At 44.7% G+C, this 19869-nt stretch overlaps 1 protein-coding gene across 1 annotated transcript in view; it reads left to right on the top strand.

Moving 5' to 3' along the window:
- The window catches only part of KDM3B (lysine demethylase 3B), a 130517-nt gene that overhangs the window by 37362 nt on the left and 73286 nt on the right, over positions 1-19869 (top strand). Inside the window, exons 3-5 of the mRNA XM_075131180.1 lie at positions 10604-10717; positions 11426-11531; positions 19169-19293. Coding sequence (XP_074987281.1) covers positions 10604-10717; positions 11426-11531; positions 19169-19293 — 345 coding nt within the window. The remainder of the gene's footprint in view (positions 1-10603; positions 10718-11425; positions 11532-19168; positions 19294-19869) is intronic.

Below are 19869 nucleotides of genomic sequence, written 5' to 3'. Positions count from 1 at the left end.
TGAGCATGGTAGCCTCTGGCTCGGTGGATAATCAGAGCACGGTTAAAGACTGTCTCCCACAGGTGTGAGGGTGGTAAGAGCAAGCACTCCCACAGGAAATATGAGAAATTCCCTTCCCAAGTTCTTACGCAAAAAGAGAGGACGTCCCCCCTGATACCTCAGAGTCTGGTGAGTCTCTGTGCTAGTATGGGAGTGTCAGGAGTTCACGAGGAGTATGGTACTGGTGTCCTGCCACCCAGGGGCAAACCTGCCTCCCAAACTGTCTCTAGTTGAAGGGGCAGGACCATCCTCAGTACTGGCAAAGAGTACCAGTGCTGAGAGGGAAGGAATTGGTACTGAGGACAGTGGCATATCTGAAGACAAGAACACTGGTGCCACCAAGAGACAGAAGCCCAATCCACTCTCCAGTATCTAGTTAGTAATGTCCTCCACAGTAGTGTATCTATCTATACGAGCCCAGAATCGCCTATACTGGGCTTGTCTTCAATACCGGGAGATTGACGCTAAATCAACAGCAGAGTGCTTTCCTGTCGACTCGGTACTCCAGCTCCCCAGGAAGAGTAAGGTAAGTCGACTGTGGGGCATCTCCCGTCGACGCAGCACAGTGAAGACACCCCTGGTAAGTCGACCTATGTTGCGTCGATTCCAGCTACATTATTCGTGTAGCTGGAGTAGCGTAACTTAGGTTGACTTACCTCGGTAGTGTAGACAAAGCCCCTGTCAGATCCAGTCCTAACCAGGGATGTCCCTAAACTCACTGGTACAGTTGAGGCACAGTAAGATGTCCCATACCAATGGCACTGCCAACTGATACAGAAGCTTCCTTTTCCTCTGAGTTCAGAGTCAGTGGGAGAGCTTCCCCAACTCCCCCAAGATAGGGGTCAGCCCTCACAGAGGCTCCATGATCTCATGAGCACCTTCCTTCTCTCATAGGGGGGACTGCCCAATTCAAGACCAGCAGTACTCTTCTCCACAGGGATCACCTCTTCTCCGTTACATCCCTTCATACTGGCCTTATATGGGTCCCAGGGTCCCTATGTGACAGCTTGAATCTATAAGGTCACATCAGGAGTCAAGACAGTTTTTTCCCCATACAGGGGAGAACCTCAGACCCCTAAGAAACAATCTAAAATAGAGGAGCAAGCTGACTAGTTGGCACCATTTCCCACTGTGAGGTTATCATACTTGTCCCCAAATGAAGCAATCACACCTGCCTCATTGTCACTGCCTAACTACAGACAGTTTCAGGACTCCCTGAGTAGAAATACGGATACACTCCACAGCTCCCTGGAGGAAGTACAGGGCACCCTATATAAGCGACTGGATATTTTCCAGAGTGTCAGTCCCAGTAAGGTGGCACTGCCACTTAATGAGGCCATCTTTGAATGAGCCATGATGGCCTGGCATACTGCAGCCACTTATGCTCCCACTCTGAAAAGACAGAGAAGAAATATTTTGTGCCACCTGAGGAACTAGTAATCTGCCACCTTAACACCCCATTCTGAACTCTCTTTAGTTTTGTAAGCTGTCTCCAAAGGAAACAAACACCCAAATCGGCACCCACTGATAAGGAGACGAAACATTTAGACTGCTTTAGGAAAGAGAACTTCACTGTGGGGAACTTACAGTTCCATGTAGCAAGCTATTAAGCTTGAATGCTGAAGTATGATTTTATTAATTACAGTAAGTTCTTGGAATTCACAAACAAAACTCCCTCAAGAGAGACCTCATTTCCAACCAATTATCAATGAAGGTAAATTGCTAGCTAGATCAACCTCCAGGCCTCAATGGACACATCAAATTCAGCTCCCGCTTGCTGGCAACTTCCATAGTCATGAGATGGGCCTTGTGGCTCCAGTCCTCTGGATTTTCCAAATAAGTCCATCCACAGTGGAGGATCTGCCTTCTGAAGGAAATAACCTATTCAGTTAGAAAACAGGTGAATCTTTCTAGTCTCTCAAAGACTTACGAGCAACCATTCACTTGCAGATATCTCTACATACTCCAGCACTGCAGAGGAAATACCCCAAGACTCTGTATTACAGACAACAACCAGCTCCTCAACCATTCTACCATCAAAGGGCCATTAAGCTGCTTAGGAAACACCAGAGAACTCAGCCTCTTAAACACAATGTCCTCCCTTTATTCTCTTTCCAGCCTCCCACTAAGGAATCTTTTTGATGGGACTTTCAGGAGCTGCAAGTTGGTCCACCTGTTGTGTTTACCCATTCATTCATTTCTCTATCCCTCTTCAGGGACCCATCTTATGAGAGGATGCTCAGTCTTGTAGAGTCCCTGTCACGCTTGGGAGCCATAAAACCAGTACATCTTCAGCACAGGGAAAAATAATTTTACTTAAGATATTTCCTTATTCCCAAGAAGCAATGAGGCTGGAAGCCCATCCAAGATCTCAAACAGCTGAATGTCTTCATCTGCCACTGATGTTCAGAATGATCATGCTGGTCTTTATAATTCCCTCACTAAACAAGGGTGACTGGTTCACAGTTCTCAGTTTAAAGGATGCTTATTTCCACAAAGACATCCACGCTGCACACAGCTTCCCGAAATTTGCCATAGGCCCTAGACCACTACCAATACAGAGTGCTTCTCTTTGGCCTCTCAGTGGCACTGAGGGAATTCACAAAGATGACGTTAGTAGTGGCAGCTCATGTACATCACTAGGGTTTGTCAGTGTTCCACACCTCGATGACTGGCTGCTGATGGGGAAGTTCTATAAAGAAGTACAGATAACATCCCTATCCCTACTTAGACCTCTTAACTCCTTAGGCCTCCAAGTAAATGTAGAAAACTACATTTGAGCTTTCACAAGGACTATAGATTTTATTAGAACTGCCCTATATTTAACCAGAGTCATAGCATACCTATCACAGGATTCCAAGCAATGAAAGACCTCTTCACTCAGCTTTGGCAGAACATGCAGACAATGGTTCAAGCTTGTTTTACCTTCCTAGGTACATGAGTCTTCCGAAGGATGTCAATCTTCCATGTCTACAGGCATGATTACAGACAGTCTACATGCCAAACAAGCACAGCCTGGACAAACTGATCTTGTGCCCCCACAGAGTTCTGACCCTGCTATCCTGGTGTGCATGGGGGCTCCCTTTGCCCCTCCCTCACCCACAAAGGAGATTAATTACAGACCCCTCTCAGCAAGGATGGGAAACCTGCCTCAAGTAACATGTAAGACACAGGGTATCTGGACCCACCAAGAATCTCCATTGCACATATACATTCTGGAGTTGTGTGCCGTTCACAAAGCCTGCAGACAATACCGATGGTTTATTTGAATCCTGCATGTTCAAGTCATATTGGATAACTTGACAGTGATTTGTATCAACAAACAAGGAGGACCACACCTCTTGTCATAGAAACTGTCAATTTGTGGAACTGGTTCATTAGCTGCCAGATCACCATCTCAGCAGTGCACCTCCCAGTGGTGCACAAAACATTGGTAGACATCCTCAAAAGGCTTTTCTTCAAAGACCAAGAGTGGGAACTACATAACTGGGTGATATGAAACATCTTGCATGACAGGAACCCCACTGCTGAGATCTCTTGGTGTCTCAGGAGAACAAGAAATTCCCCATCTACTACTCCAGAGGGAACGTATTTATCATTCAGTGGTCAGAACTGCTGATGTACAAATTTCCTACCATCCCTCTTTTACTTTGAATCCTGAAGAAGATCAAACAAGATGGAGCATTGGTGATTCTGATTGCTTCAGTGGCCTAGCTCTGGTTTCTGAGCATTCTTTGGATGTTCTTGTCTGTGCAGCCATATTCAGCTCTTCCCAGACCTACTGGCTAAAGACAAGGACACACATCCAACATCCCAACCCAGCATCCTTTCATAAGAACAGCCATACTTCAGAACAAAGGTCCATCTAGCCCAGTATCTTGTCTTCCCACACTGGCCAATGCTGCATGCTTCAGAGGGAATGAGCAGAACAGATAATCATCAAGTGATCCATCCCGTCGCCCATTCCCAGCTTCTGGCAAACAGAAGCTAGGGACACCATCCCTGCCCATCCTGGCTAATAGCCATTGATGGACCTATCCTCCATGAACTTATCTAGCAGTGTGATATTTGGATAGGTGTTGGGCATAGAAAAGTCACTTTTTTTTTTTGACTTACTGCACATGTGGATCCCACTTATGATGTCCATGTGCCCCAGCACAGGACTTTGGAACAATTTCATTAGCAGCATCCAGTGGAGGTTACGCATGCGCCCTACATGCCCTTGCCCCCACTTTCCCCCAGCTGAGGGCATAAAAGGCTCAGTAATCCCAGCTGCTATTCATTTTCTTCTAACTGCCTTAGGCTGTGACTCAGAACAACATAATGTACTTCTGTAGTAAATCTTGTTACTTCATAATTAATCTGGTAGTTAAATTATTTATACCTAGGGTACTAGTTAGCCCAAGATTTTAAAAAAATGGCAGAGCCCATATCTCCAGCTTTCTAGCTGTGTCCTTCCAGAGGCTTCAGTTTTCACAACAGTGCCCTGTCACTAGAAATGTTGTACCTAATTCAGCAACAATTAAAAAGACTCAGAGCAGTCAAGGACCCCTGACATCTGAGTGACTGATTCAGAGTGAGTTTCTTGGCACCGAGCTCACTGAGGGAAGTGCAGAGGAACTCTTCAAAAGAGCGATTACTGCTGGTGCTGAGACTGAAAAGGAGTTCTTCAAGGAGCTGTTACCTCTGGAGAGGGGAAAAATTGGGACCAGGACCTGCAATGCTGCATTGTAGTACAGTGCTGGTATAAAAACCTGCCGCCGCCTCCTTCAGCTAAAAGATCTCATGTGCGGGGGGGAAGAGCACAGCATTCTGCCTTCCTTCTTTTCAGCACTGGCTTCAGCAGCACTGTCCTCCTTAGCATCAGAGTTCTCAAGACAGGCTTCTACAGTGCTTCCCTTGTTAGCACCAGCAGCTTTGATCAATGCCTGCTCTGAACCAGCAGTTTCAGTTGCAGAGGAAGCTTCAAAGCAGAGAGAGGTACCTACAGCATCCTTATTGCAGGGACCTTTTACAACTAGATTTTTATCACCAAAAGTTTCTTTTCTATCTTCACCAGACCTTGGTATTGCTTCAGAGTCTGAGTCACCACTCCTGGAAGTTTCCCTGATCTCAATACCGGACAGATCCCCTCCTCAAAAAGAAGCAAGGATGATGCTAGTGAAAATTTGTTTGAGCCAGCACATCAATACATTTAGGGATTTGAGTCCCACTAAAATCCTTCACTCTTCTGCCCTGGCTTCTACATTAGAGGTCAAGACTCTTGACTCCTCTGCAGACTCTGACAGGAGTCCTTCACCAAAAAGGAAACTGCATGGATGGAAAGAAAATAAGTCTAGGGAGGCATATGGAAAAGAGCCTCGTAGCAGACCTGAGGATGCTTATTCTCACTGTGCTCCTTGGTTCCTTCCAGACTGACCAAATGATCTTTCCCATATGGTCCACTGCCATAGCCGTATTGGCCCTCCTGGCCTCAATGACTGCAATTTCATGGACCAGTTCTCCCACAGTATACAGGATCTATTCATGAGTCACCTGCTGCAAACTTTTTTTTTTAATTCTGATCACTCTCCTCATCAACTTCAAGATGCAGAGGAAAACAAATTTCAAGTGATGAAACCATTTCGCAGGCTACACCATCTTCAGCTGATTTTAAAAACTTTTCAGGAATTATTGAAGCAAATGGCAAAAATACTAGAAGTTCCTTTGGAGAGCGTTTAGGAAAAAAGCAAATAAACTTTTTCTTGATATTCCATCGCCAGCATCCCAAAGCAGGGTTGCAATATTGCAATATTAATGAAGCAATATTGGATCCAGAAAAATATCGCTGGGCTATTCCTGCTTCCACTGCAGCTACTACAAAACACTCTGATCATGGCCATCAGGTGCTGTCTAACGGATTTGAGTATTTTTATACTCATGTAGCTCCACTTTCACTGGTTGTTGCTGCATCCAATGAGCTGTCAAGACAGTCTGGGAAATCAACCTCTAAGCAGAGAGAACCCAAGAGACTGGATCTTTCTGGAAAGTACTTTTACTCTTCAGGCCAGGATACCAAATTATCAAGCCATGTTATCTAAACATGATTGTCTGCCATGGAATAGATGGTCAAAGTTTAATGACAAGTTTTACCTCTCAGAATGGTAGAGATGAGTTTAAAGCTACTTGTGGAAAAACAGCTTTTTGTTATAACCTCTCTTCAAGCTGCAATAGATGCTGCCAATTTGAGTGTGTGTTCAATGGCTACAGATACCATGATGTGATCTTCATGGTTATCTGTGTCAGGTTTACCAAAAGAAGTGCAAGCGACTATTTGATTTTCCATTCAATGGTCAGAATCGATTCAGTGCCAGGACAGATGAATCTCTGCATTCATTAAAAGACTGGAGATCCACACTCAGGTCATTAGGTTTATACACTCCTTTCTTTCAAAAAGACGCACTTTAAAGATTGTCCTCAATCTTTATTCTTCAGTTATACGAACACTCAATATTTTTTCATATTCCCAACACCAGAGGCCTCCTGAACCATCTAGAATGAGATCTGTATAGCAGAAATAGTAGTCAGTTCCACTACCCTCAGACACACAGACATCAAATTTGTTGCAACAGTCAAGGATCTTGGACTAATCCACAAGTTATCTTTTTCTTCATGCTTTGGTTCCTGTTTCCTGGAGGCTTGGTTGGCAGTCACCACATATTGATGGGTCCTTCAAGTAATCAAGGATGGTTATACCATTCACTTTCAATACGTGTCTCCTTTCCACCCCTCTTCCTGGTCCCTTTTCAGGGACCATTTTTATGAGTGCCATTCATCAAGAAGTAGACTGATCAAGCTCAGAGCAATAGAGTTAGCATGTCAGGAGTATATAGGAAAAGGTTTCTGTTTTCCCTATTTCCTCATACTGAAAAAGAGAGGTGGCTTGTGTCTGATTCTAGACCTTGGGAACCTCAACACATTAATTTGACATGCCAAGTTCCACATGGTAACTCCTGCTTCAGTTGGATATCATGGACTGGTTCATTACCCTTTTATTTAGGGAATGCTTATTTTCATGTGTCAGTACCCCACCACCGCTCTCCCCTGGAAAGCATCCACATTTTATGGCTGTAGGGAGTCATTATCAATTCTCAGTCCTATATTCTGGAATTTCATCAGCACCAAGGGTGTTTGCAAAGTGCCTATCAGTAATTGCAGCCCATCTACATAGGCAAGGATTTCGTACGTACCCTTTGCTAGACTGCTGGCTTGTGCAGGGGAAGTCAAACACAGATCATAGTGTCTGCCAAGAAACTGATGCATTTACTTTTTTATCCCTGGGTTTGAGGATTAACTTTAACTTTAAAATGTTGAATCCGATTCTGTCATAATCCAGAGTTTTTTTCCACTGCATGCATCCGATGAAGTGAGCTGTAGCTCACAAAAGCTTATGTTCAAATAAATTGGTTAGTCTCTAAGGTGCCACAAGTACTCCTGTTCTTTTTGCGGATACAGACTAACACTGCTGCTACTCTGAAAAGAGTTCATCAGTGCTCCTGGACTTCCTAACAGGGAGTTTATCCTTCCTATTAGACAGATTTCAGATAATAATAAAATACCTGATTCTACACTTCAATATTTACCCTCAAGCAACAGTAAGGATAGTGCCTTAAACTGTTAGGACATATAGCTTCCTGTACGTTTGTAACCACATTCGCCCAGTCACATCTCGGACTGTTTCAAACTTGGATCTAGTCTGTTTACAGACCAACAATCCAGTATACATAAGTGAAAGTGCTGATTCCAGTTCAAATTCTATTCTCGATGAAATGGTGGAGGACAGAAGAAAGTATATATACGGGAATTCCCTTTGCTCCTCTGATTGTTCCAAAACTTTGATAACAGCTGATTCCAAGATGGGTTGGGGAGCATATATAGAGGGGACCCAGAGGCCATGTGTCTGACCATCATCTAAAAGCCACGATTCACATAAATGTACTTAAAATTAAGGGCAGTGAGATTCACTTGCAAAGCATTTTTCCCTGTCACACACAGTTCTTCAGTCCAAGTTCTCATGGACAATTGCATGGCCTCCTAGGACTTAGGGAGGTGCAAGATCAGGCGCCCCCCACCATGCCCCCCTCCTTTTTATTTTTTTTTGCCAAGGAACCATAAAATTTTGGGAATGGTACATTCAGTGTTACATCAGTCTGACAGCTCTTCTCTTTCTGGAGAGAGAAATGGTCTAACAGCCTCACTAAGCAGCAAAATGTACTCTTCCCGTGAAATGAGAATTTAAAAAGTCAACCCTAAACTGAATTTTCCAAGTGTGTTGGCTTCCCCAGATTTATTTGGGTCAGTTCTAAACAGAAAATGTCTGATATTTTGCCTTTGAGCAGAAGAGAGTTGGCAATGTCTAATAGATGCATTCATGAGTTTTTTGGTCACACCATTTTATGTATGTTTTCTTTCTATTTCCTCTGATTCCAAGAGTGCTACAGAAAATAAGGCATGAAAAAGCTCAAGTTATGTTGGTGGCTCCTGCTCAGCTTCACCAGTTTTGGTTCTCAGATAATCAGTTTATCACACTCCCAGTTTAGGGAGATGTTATCACAGAGTCACTCTGATTCTCACCAGTCTTCATGGCCTGGGTGATATTTGAATGCTCTCAATAGATAACTGTTCTTCAAAGGTGCAGAGCAATGCTCTTCAGAGTAGAAAATTTATTCACTAGGAGTACGTACACCACCCATAAAGAGAGAAGTTTCCATTTGGCAAAGACTAAAGGTTATGCTCCATGTCAGTGTTCTATTCCAACAATATTAGATTACTTCTTATCTTTAAAGCACTCTTCAACCAAAGTCCATTTGGCAATGATATCTGCATTCCATTCTCCTGTAGAGGGATGTACAATTTTCTCTCATCAGTCAGTGAATAGATTTGTTAAAGGGCTTAGCCACATTTTTCCTCCTGTGGGAAAGCTCACTTGAACATGGGACTTTAAATTTAGTGATTTCTTTGCTGATGCTTTCCCTCTTCCCACACCACTTTTGAACCTCTGGCAAATTGTCCAATTCATCTATCATCCGTGAAGGTAGCATTCCTGGTGGTAATTACATCAGCTTGTAGAAAAAGCGAATTACAAGCCCTAATGATACATCCTCCATACAGTTTTTCACATGGCTAGAGTAACTATGAGATTGCACCCACCTTTTATTCCTAAAGTACTATCAGATTTTCATATCAGTTTATTCATTTACTAGTTTTTTCCCCCCCAACAACATGTTCTTCACCTGCTGAATTTAAATCACATATCTCAGATGTGAGACGGTGGCTGTTACGAACTAGATCAGGGGGTCTCAAACTGTGGGTCGGGACCCCAAAGTGGGTCAGGGATCCTGTTTGAATGGGGTTGCCAGGGCTGGTGTTAGACTTGCTGGGGCGCAGGGCCAAAGACCAAGGGCTTCAGCCCTGAGTGGTGAGGCTCAGGCTTCGGCTTCCGCCCTGAGTGGTGGGATTCAGTTTACAGGCCCCCACCACCTGGGGCTGAAGCCCTTGTGCTTTGGCCCCCCAACCTGGGGCAGCGGGGCTGGGGTGGGCTCAGGCTTCAGTCCCCCCCTTCTGGGGTCATGTAGTAATTTTTGTTGTCAGAAGGGGGTCGCGGTACAATTAAGTTTTGAGAACTGCTGAACTAATCTTTTTGTAAAACTTCAGTACTTTTCATTGCATATAGTAATAAATCAAAAGGAATGACTGTTTCATCACAGACTTTCAAAATGAGTATTGCATTAGAACTGCTTATGATATTTAAGAGTCCTCCGTCAAACATCTGACTTCACTCCACCAGAGCACAAGCTGTGTTGATAGCATGCTTAAATTGGGTTCAAATATCGGAAATATGTAGAGCAGCTACCTGGTCTTCAGCTCATAGATTTATGAAATATTAAAACTAGAAATGAGTAGTACAGAGAGCTTTTGATCTGGGAACTTGTTCTCTTGCGCTGCTGTCAGGTATCTTAATAGTACTCCTGACACGCACTTTAGTTTGTCAGAAAATGACAGTAACGGAAAATTCTTCCCTTCATTAGTCTATCCATAATAGTATTTACTGCTACATGATGTGAAAATATAAAAGTGTCCCTTTCAAATAGCGATGTCTGTAATCTCCTGTGATACTTTGGCTGGGTTGCTGAGGCTCCTAGAAATATTGGGACTCAGCACTGATGAGTCCTAGTGTAATTCCACTTTCTTGTGAGGAGAGTTGACTATCAGATGATTTGGAGAAAATGAAAAATGCCTTTCACTTTCATTAAATTGCTGGCAGTGGCTCCTCTTGTTTTAAAATTAGGCTCTAGGAATTGCAAGCTACCTGACCTGGGCTATTTTTGTTGTTTGTCTTCAGTATTTATGCTGCACTTGTTTAAAAATGTCTTATTTACAACGTTAACGTCTTGGTAATTAAGTATTTTATGAATGATTGGGGCATCCCCTGTGAGGATATGAAACCTGCAGAAGGGTATTACTTTTGTCAGAGTGTTCCCCTAATCTGTTTCCATACCCTTCATTCAAGTTTTCTTCTTCACAGACCTTCACTCCTTTAGTAGATAAGCTGGGTTTAGGCTCTGTGGTTCCTGTGGAGTTTCTTCTGGACCGAGACCTGAGATTCCTGTCCGATGCCAGTGGATTGTGTCTGTTTCAGGTACTTGAAGAGGCATTCTCAGACAGAGTACAGATTCCACTTCATACCATGCTTTCCAGGTTGATTCTTTTTCAAGATGTGGTGGGGATCCTCATGGATATTGGGTAGATAGAGAGGGTATGAAAAAGTACAAGAATTGGCCCTGATCTCCAGCTCCATTCAGAAAGTCTTAAGGTCCCAGCTCTTCCCCCATCCTTCATTTTAGGAGCCTCTAGTTGCTGAGGCTCAGCCAAAGGGTCTGCATAGACCCTCCCTATCCAGAGGGAATCATTGCTATAGGAGTTCCAGAACTGCTTGTGCATAGTGGTCTTGATCAATTTCCTGACACATTGAGAAAGCTTGTTTACTTTTGTTTTGATGGAGGTCAGATATTCTTCTCCATCAGAGCCTCTAGAATAGAGAGAGGCCAGAGAGCTGTGGCCCCCAGCAGTATAACTACTGTATTGTCTATTCAAAAAGAAAAGGAGGACTTGTGGCAACTTAAAGACTAACAAATTTATTTGAGCATAAGCTTTCGTGAGCTACAGCTCACTTCATCGGATGCATTGAGCTGTAGCTCACGAAAGCTTATGCTCAAATTGGTTAGTTTCTAAGGTGCCACAAGTACTCCTTTTCTTTTTGTGGATACAGACGAACATGGCTGCTACTCTGAAACCTGTATTGTCTACTGGCTTTCTTGCATTCAAAACTTTTTTGTGTCATTGGCAGATGGGAACAGAGAGCCAGAACCAAGTTCTGCAGGAGCAATCTGCACTGAGAGACTCGGTCAATGCATTAATTAGTGACCAGAAACTTCAGGAAATATTTAGCAGAGGTAAGACCAACTGGCTTGTAGCTTGAGGGCTTGGATTGTGCATGAGTTTGTGCTCCGGAGAGGAGTCCCAAAATAAACAGTAATACCCATTGTTTGAAGTTCCATTCTGCAAGTTAATATGTCCAAAATTCTTTGTGAGGAGAGTTTAATTATTGCTTTCTTGCAGTTAATTGGAAAGGTAGATTGCTGTTTAACTGGAATCGTCTGTAACGATTGTTCAATCACAATCACTATAGTTAAGGTTGCAAAACAGCTTCCATTATAATCCAACCTCATGCATTCACAACTTCCCAAAATATCAACCCTTTGGGCTGAAATTTGAAATGCTTAGTCTGCTTGAAAGTGAGTTCTTCTGAAAAATAAAACGTAGTCCTTTAAGCCATCTTTGATATCTCTAAGGCCGAAAACCCCACACTTTGCCGTCTCAGATTCTAATGATGTCCTTTTAAGCATGACTGCAGTAAATGACTGAAATTTTAAACTTGGCATCACGCATCCTTACTCAGTATGGCATTCTGACTTGCTCCAATGGCTAGACCACGTAAAGGTTTGTGTGTGCTACAGCTATTGGCTAACATATCCTGGGTATCTTAGCTCAGGCAGTAGAGGCTCATAGTTTTCAATACAGAGGCAGCAGAGTTTGAACCCTGCTACCAATGATTTTCATGGAGCATCACATTACATTGGTATGGACATAGTTCTTGGTGGGTACTAGTGCCTTTGGTTTAACAAACATATGGATGTTAGGAAGAAACTTCTCATCCAGGCAGGTTACTTTATTAACTGTCTAGTATGGAATTCCTTGCCCTTTCTTCTGAGGCATTTGCTTATGGTCACTATCAGTGTCAGCATACTGGACTAGATGGACCTCAGTGGTTTGATTTCTTCTGGTAATTCCTGTGTTCCAAGATTTGGGGAAACTGCACACTGTGCTTTGGCAGTAGAAAATTTCCTTATCTCTAGAAGAATTGTGCATACATGTCCAGGTAATTAGGCATATTAGTTGGTTCCGTGAACTTAGCTTTTTGCTTGCAGTTTACACTTGGACAGGATACAAGTGAGGATTCTTCTTCCAGTAGTAGCCTTATGGGTGTTCCACTTCAGGTGTGATTGTGCCCCAGAAACCTTTACATAAGAACAGCCATACTGGGTCAGATCAAAGGTCCATCTAGCCCAGTATCCTGTCTTCTGACAGTGGCCAATGCCAGGTGCCCTTTGATCAAAGACTTTCGGTAGCTGTGCCTATTCAACCTGTGTATGTGCCCTACGCATCCTTGATCACCTCACCATGGCTATGTAGTCATAGAATCATAGAATATCAGGGTTGGAAGGGACCTCAGGAGGTCATCTAGTCCAACCCCCTGCTCAAAGCAGGACCAATCCCCAACTAAATCATCCCAACCAGGGCTTTGTCAAGCCTGAGCTTAAAAACTTCTAGGGAAGGAGATTCCACCACCTCCCTAGGTAACGCATTCCAGTGTTTCACCACCCTCCTAGTGAAAAAGTTTTTCCTAATATCCAACCTAAACCTCCCCCACTGCAACTTGAGACCATTACTCCTTGTCCTGTCCTCTTCTACCACTGAGAATAGTCTAGAACCATCCTCTTTGGAACCACCTCTCAGGTAGTTGAAAGCAGCTATCAAATCCCCCCTCATTCTTCTCTTCTGCAGACTAAACAATCCCAGTTCCCTCAGCCTCTCCTCATAAGTCATGTGTTCCAGACCCCTAATCATTTTTGTTGCCCTTCGCTGGACTCTCTCCAATTTTTCCACATCCTTCTTGTAGTGTGGGGCCCAAAACTGGACACAGTACTCCAGATGAGGCCTCACCAATGTCAAATAGAGGGGAACGATCACGTCCCTCGATCTGCTCGCTATGCCCCTACTTATACATCCCAAAATGCCATTGGCCTTCTTGGCAACAAGGGCACACTGTTGACTCATATCCAGCTTCTCGTCCACTGTCACCCCTAGGTCCTTTTCCGCAGAACTGCTGCCTAGCCATTCAGTCCCTAGTCTGTAGCGGTGCATTGGATTCTTCCGTCCTAAGTGCAGGACCCTGCACTTATCCTTGTTGAACCTCATCAAATTTCTCTTGGCCCAATTTGTCTAGGTCCCTCTGTATCCTGTCCCTACCTGCCACCGTATCTACCATTCCTCCTAGTTTAGTATCATCCGCAAATTTGCTGAGAGTGCAATCCACACCATCCTCCAGATCATTTATGAAGATATTGAACAAAACCGGCCCCAGGACCGACCCCTGGGGCACTCCACTTGACACCGGCTGCCAACTAGACATGGAGCCATTGATCACTACCCGTTGAGCCCGACAATCTAGCCAACTTTCTACCCACCTTATAGTGCATTCATCCAGCCCATACTACTTTAACTTGCTGACAAGAATACTGTGGGAGACCGTGTCAAAAGCTTTGCTAAAGTCAAGAAACAATACATCCACTGCTTTCCCTTCATCCACAGAACCAGTAATCTCATCATAGAAGGTGATTAGATTAGTCAGGCATGACCTTCCCTTGGTGAATCCATGCTGACTGTTCCTGATCACTTTCCTCTCACGTAAGTGCTTCAGGATTGATTCCTTGAGGACCTGCTCCGTGATTTTTCCGGGGACTGAGGTGAGCTGACTGGCCTGTAGTTCCCAGGATCTCTTTTTTAAAGATGGGAACTACATTAGCCTTTTTCCAGTCATCTGGGACTTCCCCTGTTCGCCACGAGTTTTCAAAGATAATGGCCAATGGCTCTGCAATCACAGCCGCCAACTCCTTTAGCACTCTCGGATGCAACGCATCCGGCCCCATGGACTTGTGCACATCCAGCTTTTCTAAATAGTCCCTAACCACTTCTTTCTCCACAGAGGGCTGGTCACCTCCTCCCCATGCTGTGCTGCCCAGTGCAGTAGTCTGGGAGCTGACCTTGTTCATGAAGACAGAGGCAAAAAAAGTATTGAGTACATAAGCTTTTTCCACATCCTCTGTCACTAGGTTGCCTCCCTCATTCAGTAAGGGGCCCACACTTTCCTTGGCTTTCTTCTTGTTGCCAACATACCTGAAGAAACCCTTCTTGTTACTCTTGACATCTCTTGCTAGCTGCAACTCCAGGTGCGATTTGGCTCTCCTGATTTCATTCCTACATGCCCGAGCAACATTTTTATACTCTTCCCTGGTCATTTGTCCAATCTTCCACTTCTTGTAAGCTTCTTTTTTATGTTTAAGATCCGCAAGGATGTCACTGTTAAGCCAAGCTGGTCGCCTGCTATATTTACTATTCTTTCTACACATCGGGATGGTTTGTCCCTGTAACCTCAATAGGGATTCTTTGAAATACAGCCAGCTCTCCTGGACTCCTTTCCCCCTCATGTTATTCCCCCAGGGGATCCTACCCATCAGTTCCCTGAGGGAGTCGAAGTCTGCTTTCCTGAAGTCCAGGGTCCGTATTCTGCTGCTTACCTTTCTTCCCTGTGTCAGGATCCTGAACTCGACCAACTCATGGTCACTGCCTCCCAGATTCCCATCCCCTTTTGCTTCCCCTACTAATTCTTCCGGTTTGTGAGCAGCAGGTCAAGAAAAGCTCCCCCCTAGTTGGCTCCTCTAGCAGTTGCACCAGGAAATTGTCCCCTACATTTTCCAAAAACTTCCTGGATTGTCTGTGAACCACTGTAATGCTCTCCCAGCAGATATCAGGGTGATTGACATCTCCCATGAGAACCAGGGCGTGCGATCTAGTAGCTTCTGCGAGTTGCCAGAAGAAAGCCTCATCCCCCTGGTGCGGTGGTCTATAGCAGACTCCCACCACTACATCACTCTTGTTGGTCACACTTCTAAACTTAATCCAGAAACACTCAGGTTTTTCTGCAGTTTCATACTTGAGCTCTGAGCAGTCATACTGCTCCCTTACATACAGTGCTACTCCCCCACCTTTTCTGCCCTGCCTGTCCTTCCTGAACAGTTTATATCCATCCATGACAGTACTCCAGTCATGTGAGTTATCCCACCAAGTCTCTGTTATTCCAATCACGTCATAATTCCTTGCCTTCACGAGGACCTCCAGTTCTCCTTGCTCGTTTCCAAGGCTTTGTGCATTTGTATATAGGCACTTGAGATAACCTGCTGATCGCCCCTCATTCTCAGTATGAGGTAGGAGCCCTCTCCTCACAGACGTTCCTGCCTGTGCTTCCTCCTGGTATCCTGCTTGCCCACGTACCTCAGGGCTTTGGTCTCCTTCCCCTGGTGAACCTAGTTTAAAGCCCTCCTCACTAGGTTAGCCAGCCTGCTCGCAAAGGTGCTCTTCCCTCTCTTTGTTAGGTGGAGCCCGTATCTTCCCAGCACTCCTCCTTCATGGAACACCATCCCACGGTCAAAGAATCCAAAGACTTCTCTCCGACACCACTTGCGTAGCCATTCGTTGACTTCCACGATTTGACGGTCTCTACCCAGGCCTTTTCCTTCCATGGGGAGGATGGACGAGAAGACCACTTGCACCTCAGACTCCTTTATCCTTCTTCCCAGAGCCACGTAGTCCGCAGTGATCCGCTCAAGGTCATTCTTGGCAGTATCATTGGTGCCCACGTGGAGAAGCACGGAGGGGTAGCGATCTGAGGGCTTGATGAGTCTCGGCAGTCTCTCCGTCACATCGCGAATCTTAGCCCCTGGCAAGCAGCAGACTTCTCTGTTTTCCCGGTCAGGGCGGCAGATAGATGACTCAGTCCCCTGAGGAGAGAGTCCCTGACCACCACCACCCGCCTCCTTCTCTTGGGAGTGGTGGTCTTGGAACCCCCAACCTCAGGACAGCGCATCTCATGCCTTCCAACCAGTGGAGTCTCCTTCTGCTTTCTCCCCCCAGACGTATCATCTGGTCCACTCTCCACAGTGGTACCTGTGGAGAGAACATGAAAACGGTTACTTACCTGTGTCTGTGTTGCTGGTACCCAGACATTCTCCCTTCTTCTTCTGGAGGTCACATGTTGCCAAGCTTCTTCACTGGCCTCTTGGCTCCGCTGTGCAACCTGCTCTAAATCTTTAGAGCTTTGTGCCCGAAGAAGCATATCCTGACTTTTGTCCAGGAAATCCTCAGATTCTCGTATGCAACGCAGGGTCGATATCTGTTGCTCCAGACCTTCTATCTTCAATCATGTGCAGGCAAACCGCCCTCTGTCACTTCTCAGTCACCTTGGCCTGAGATGGTGCTTCATCAAAAGTCTGCTTTGAGCTTACCTCATTTGTGTTTTTTCCTCACTCTTATTTTTATTAGTTGGTTAATCAGAGGATCATTTTCTCTCTTCTCTCCCCCACCCCAGTCCCCTCCAGGGTCAGTTTGTCCAGTTCTGTGGGATATAAAGTCTGCGTCCCTTGCTAGGTGGTCATGCTGTGAGCAATAGGCAGTCCTAGTGTGTCTGTTGCCTTTGGGAAACACACATCCCCACAGCAGTGCAACTTCTGCATAATATTTAAATCTAGGGCCAGGAAGAACCAGGAAATCAAATTGAGACTCCCATGATGAATTCCCTCTGCCTGCTTAAGACCCAGGCCAAGGGACCTTATGCCCTCCCCTGCACCATCCCCCAGTCTCAGGCAAGCCGCATGCTCCTCTTGCCTCAGCACAATACTCTTGTAGGTCGTCCAAGGACTCGTGAGTTTTTATTTCACATCCTTCTCTCAATTCCCTGGTCGTCAAGGCAGTAAACGAACGTGGAAATCAGTACCATGCTAAAGCAATGCCATACGACGGAACAGAAATGCCTCGACCTTCTAAGTCATAAATCCTACTTGTTTGCGACTCTGCGGTTCAGAATTGCCAACTATCAGGATCTTATGGTGAAGTAGAACCACATTGGTTACTGCAAGTTTACTTCCTTTTATTGAGCACCTTTCACCATAATAGAGGGAGCAATTTCAGGCAGTCATAGTGGAGGATCAGCTTCTGGCCAGAGCATCCTTGCAAGCCTCTCTGGATGCTGCTGATACTGCTGCACACTCCATCTCTACAGCAGGTGTCATGCAGAGGGCTTCTTGGCTCTAGCTTTCAGGATTTCCCAAGAAGGTACAAAATATCATCGCGATCTTAATTTTGTTCAGATGCCTTATGAAACCTTCCTTTAAACCAATGGCAGTTTGTTCTCTACTTAAGTTATCTATGGAGATTGCCTTCTTGGTAGCCATTACATCTGCTCCAAGAGTGGGAGAAATAGGAACCCAAATGGCGCACTCTCTCTTCACAGTATTTTTCAAAGATAAGGTTTTGCTATGCCTACACACCTAATTCTTACAGAAGGTTTAATCTGAATTCCATATTAACCAGGTCATTCATTTCTCAGTTTTCTTCCCTAAATCACATCTGACTAAGGAGGATGCTATACTACGCTTGATGTCAAAAAGGGCACTAGTCTTTTACCTGGACAGGACTAAATCCTTTTGAAAAATCTCCCAGACTCTGTCAATTGCTGACAACTCTAAGGAATCTACAATTTCAATCAAAGACTCTTTAGGTGGATATCTGGATGCATCATTCCTTGTTATCAATCTAATGATATATTCAACCGTCTGTTCGGATGTTCAACAAAGAGATCTCTCTACCTTAGTGACATTTTCCCAGAAAGCTTCCATCAATGAGTTCTGCAGGGCTGCCACGTAGATTTCTGTACACGTTTTTTCAAAGTCCAAAGTTCAACTTCAGATGCTGCTTTTGAGTCTGCAGTACGATCTACAGCATTGAACTACTCCAAAGCCCGCGACTCCCACTGAGGCTGCTGCTTGTTAGTCACCTGAAGTGGAGCACCCACAGGAACGCTACTTGAAGGAGAGATTACTCATCCTGTAAACAACTGGAGTTCTTTGAGGCGCGTGTGTGTGTGTGTGTGTGTCCGTGTCCATGTAGGTGCTCCACTATGTGCCCACCTTCCCCTCTACTTCAGCTCTGTGGAGAAGGAACTGAGAGCAGTTCACCTGCACAGCACTGTATAGGCTTGGTGCGAGGCACAAGGATGTGTAAGGCACGAGTACGGGCCGAATGAGCTCTGCTACCCAAAGTCTCCGATCCAAGGTACATAGGGTGCGCGGCACCTGAAATGGATCACCCACAGGGGGACAAACTTCGAAGAACTCCAGTTGCTGAACAGGGTGAGGAACCTCGCCTTACAAACTCAAGGTGGGATTTCATAAGGAGTTCACAGTAAAGTCACATGGTTACTCATGATATGTGTGTGTCTGGATTTTTTTCCAATTATTCACTTGTAGGTGACAGAGGAAAAAATGAGTATTTAGGAGGGAGTCAGACTTGCATTGTTTCAGGTTCTAGGTTGAGTCTGTAAGACTGGGTTTTTCAGATCTTCTCAAAACATAATTTTACTTGTAAATTGATCAAATTTGACCTAATATTGATACAAACATGAGCTTCACAATGCTCTTTTTTAATCACATTTTTTCAACAGAACTGTGCTTAGATGATGTATTTGCTGTGAGCAAAAACTGTAATAAAACTTGGTAATCTGTTTCCTTGCACCAGGAGATAAAGTGCTTTCAACCCTAACTTGGCACACATTACTGTCTGTATTACGCACCCTTAATGGTATAGTGCAAATAATTTGTCTGCAGGTATACTCAGTTGATCTGGCTCTCTTTTTCAGGTCCCTACAGTGTCCAAGGCCAAAGGGTTAAGGTGTACCAACCAGAGGATGAAAGTAGCTGGCTCTGTGGTGTTGTGACCTGTCAAGACCCCATCACTCGTCTTATGGAAGTGTCCGTGACTGAGGTGAAGGCCTGAAGCACCTCATTTGGGCTTCTAAAACATGAGTTCCCTGCATCGCTTGGTGAACATACCGTTCTCCACAAAATTTTGAATTTTGCTGTCTGTTGGCTAGTGTCTCCTAAAGATGTGTAATCACATGGTACTTCATGGACAGGTCACTTTTCTTACCCCACAGGGCTTATTACAAAATCTACAATGCACAATTCAGTTATGGGAGAATGTAGAGAGATGCTTGGCGAGGACAAAAATATTGCAGGAAAATTTGTATTGTAGGAAATGGTTGTAAAGGAGGAGAGGATATTGGTAGACAAGCAGAAGGTTATTTTTCCATGATTGTCATATTATGGCCACCAAATGCCATCTTTCTTGGCTTCTTCATCATACGGCACCTTGGTATACACATTACCTGAAACAGATGAAGAAGGATGGCTAGGTTCTAGGGGCCAAAATCTCAGTCTGAACCCATCTTTTTGATATGTAGTCTTGGCTGAATAGGAATCCAGGCAGCAGTTCTTTGCTTCCACAAACTTCCAGTCAGGAGACCCAAGTGGTGGGTAGCATGGTGAATCATAACTGTCT

The sequence above is a fragment of the Caretta caretta genome, chromosome 8 (assembly GCF_965140235.1).
Source record: "Caretta caretta isolate rCarCar2 chromosome 8, rCarCar1.hap1, whole genome shotgun sequence".
NCBI classification, from domain to species: Eukaryota; Metazoa; Chordata; order Testudines; family Cheloniidae; genus Caretta; species Caretta caretta.
This window is presented reverse-complemented; position numbering and strand designations above follow the sequence as displayed.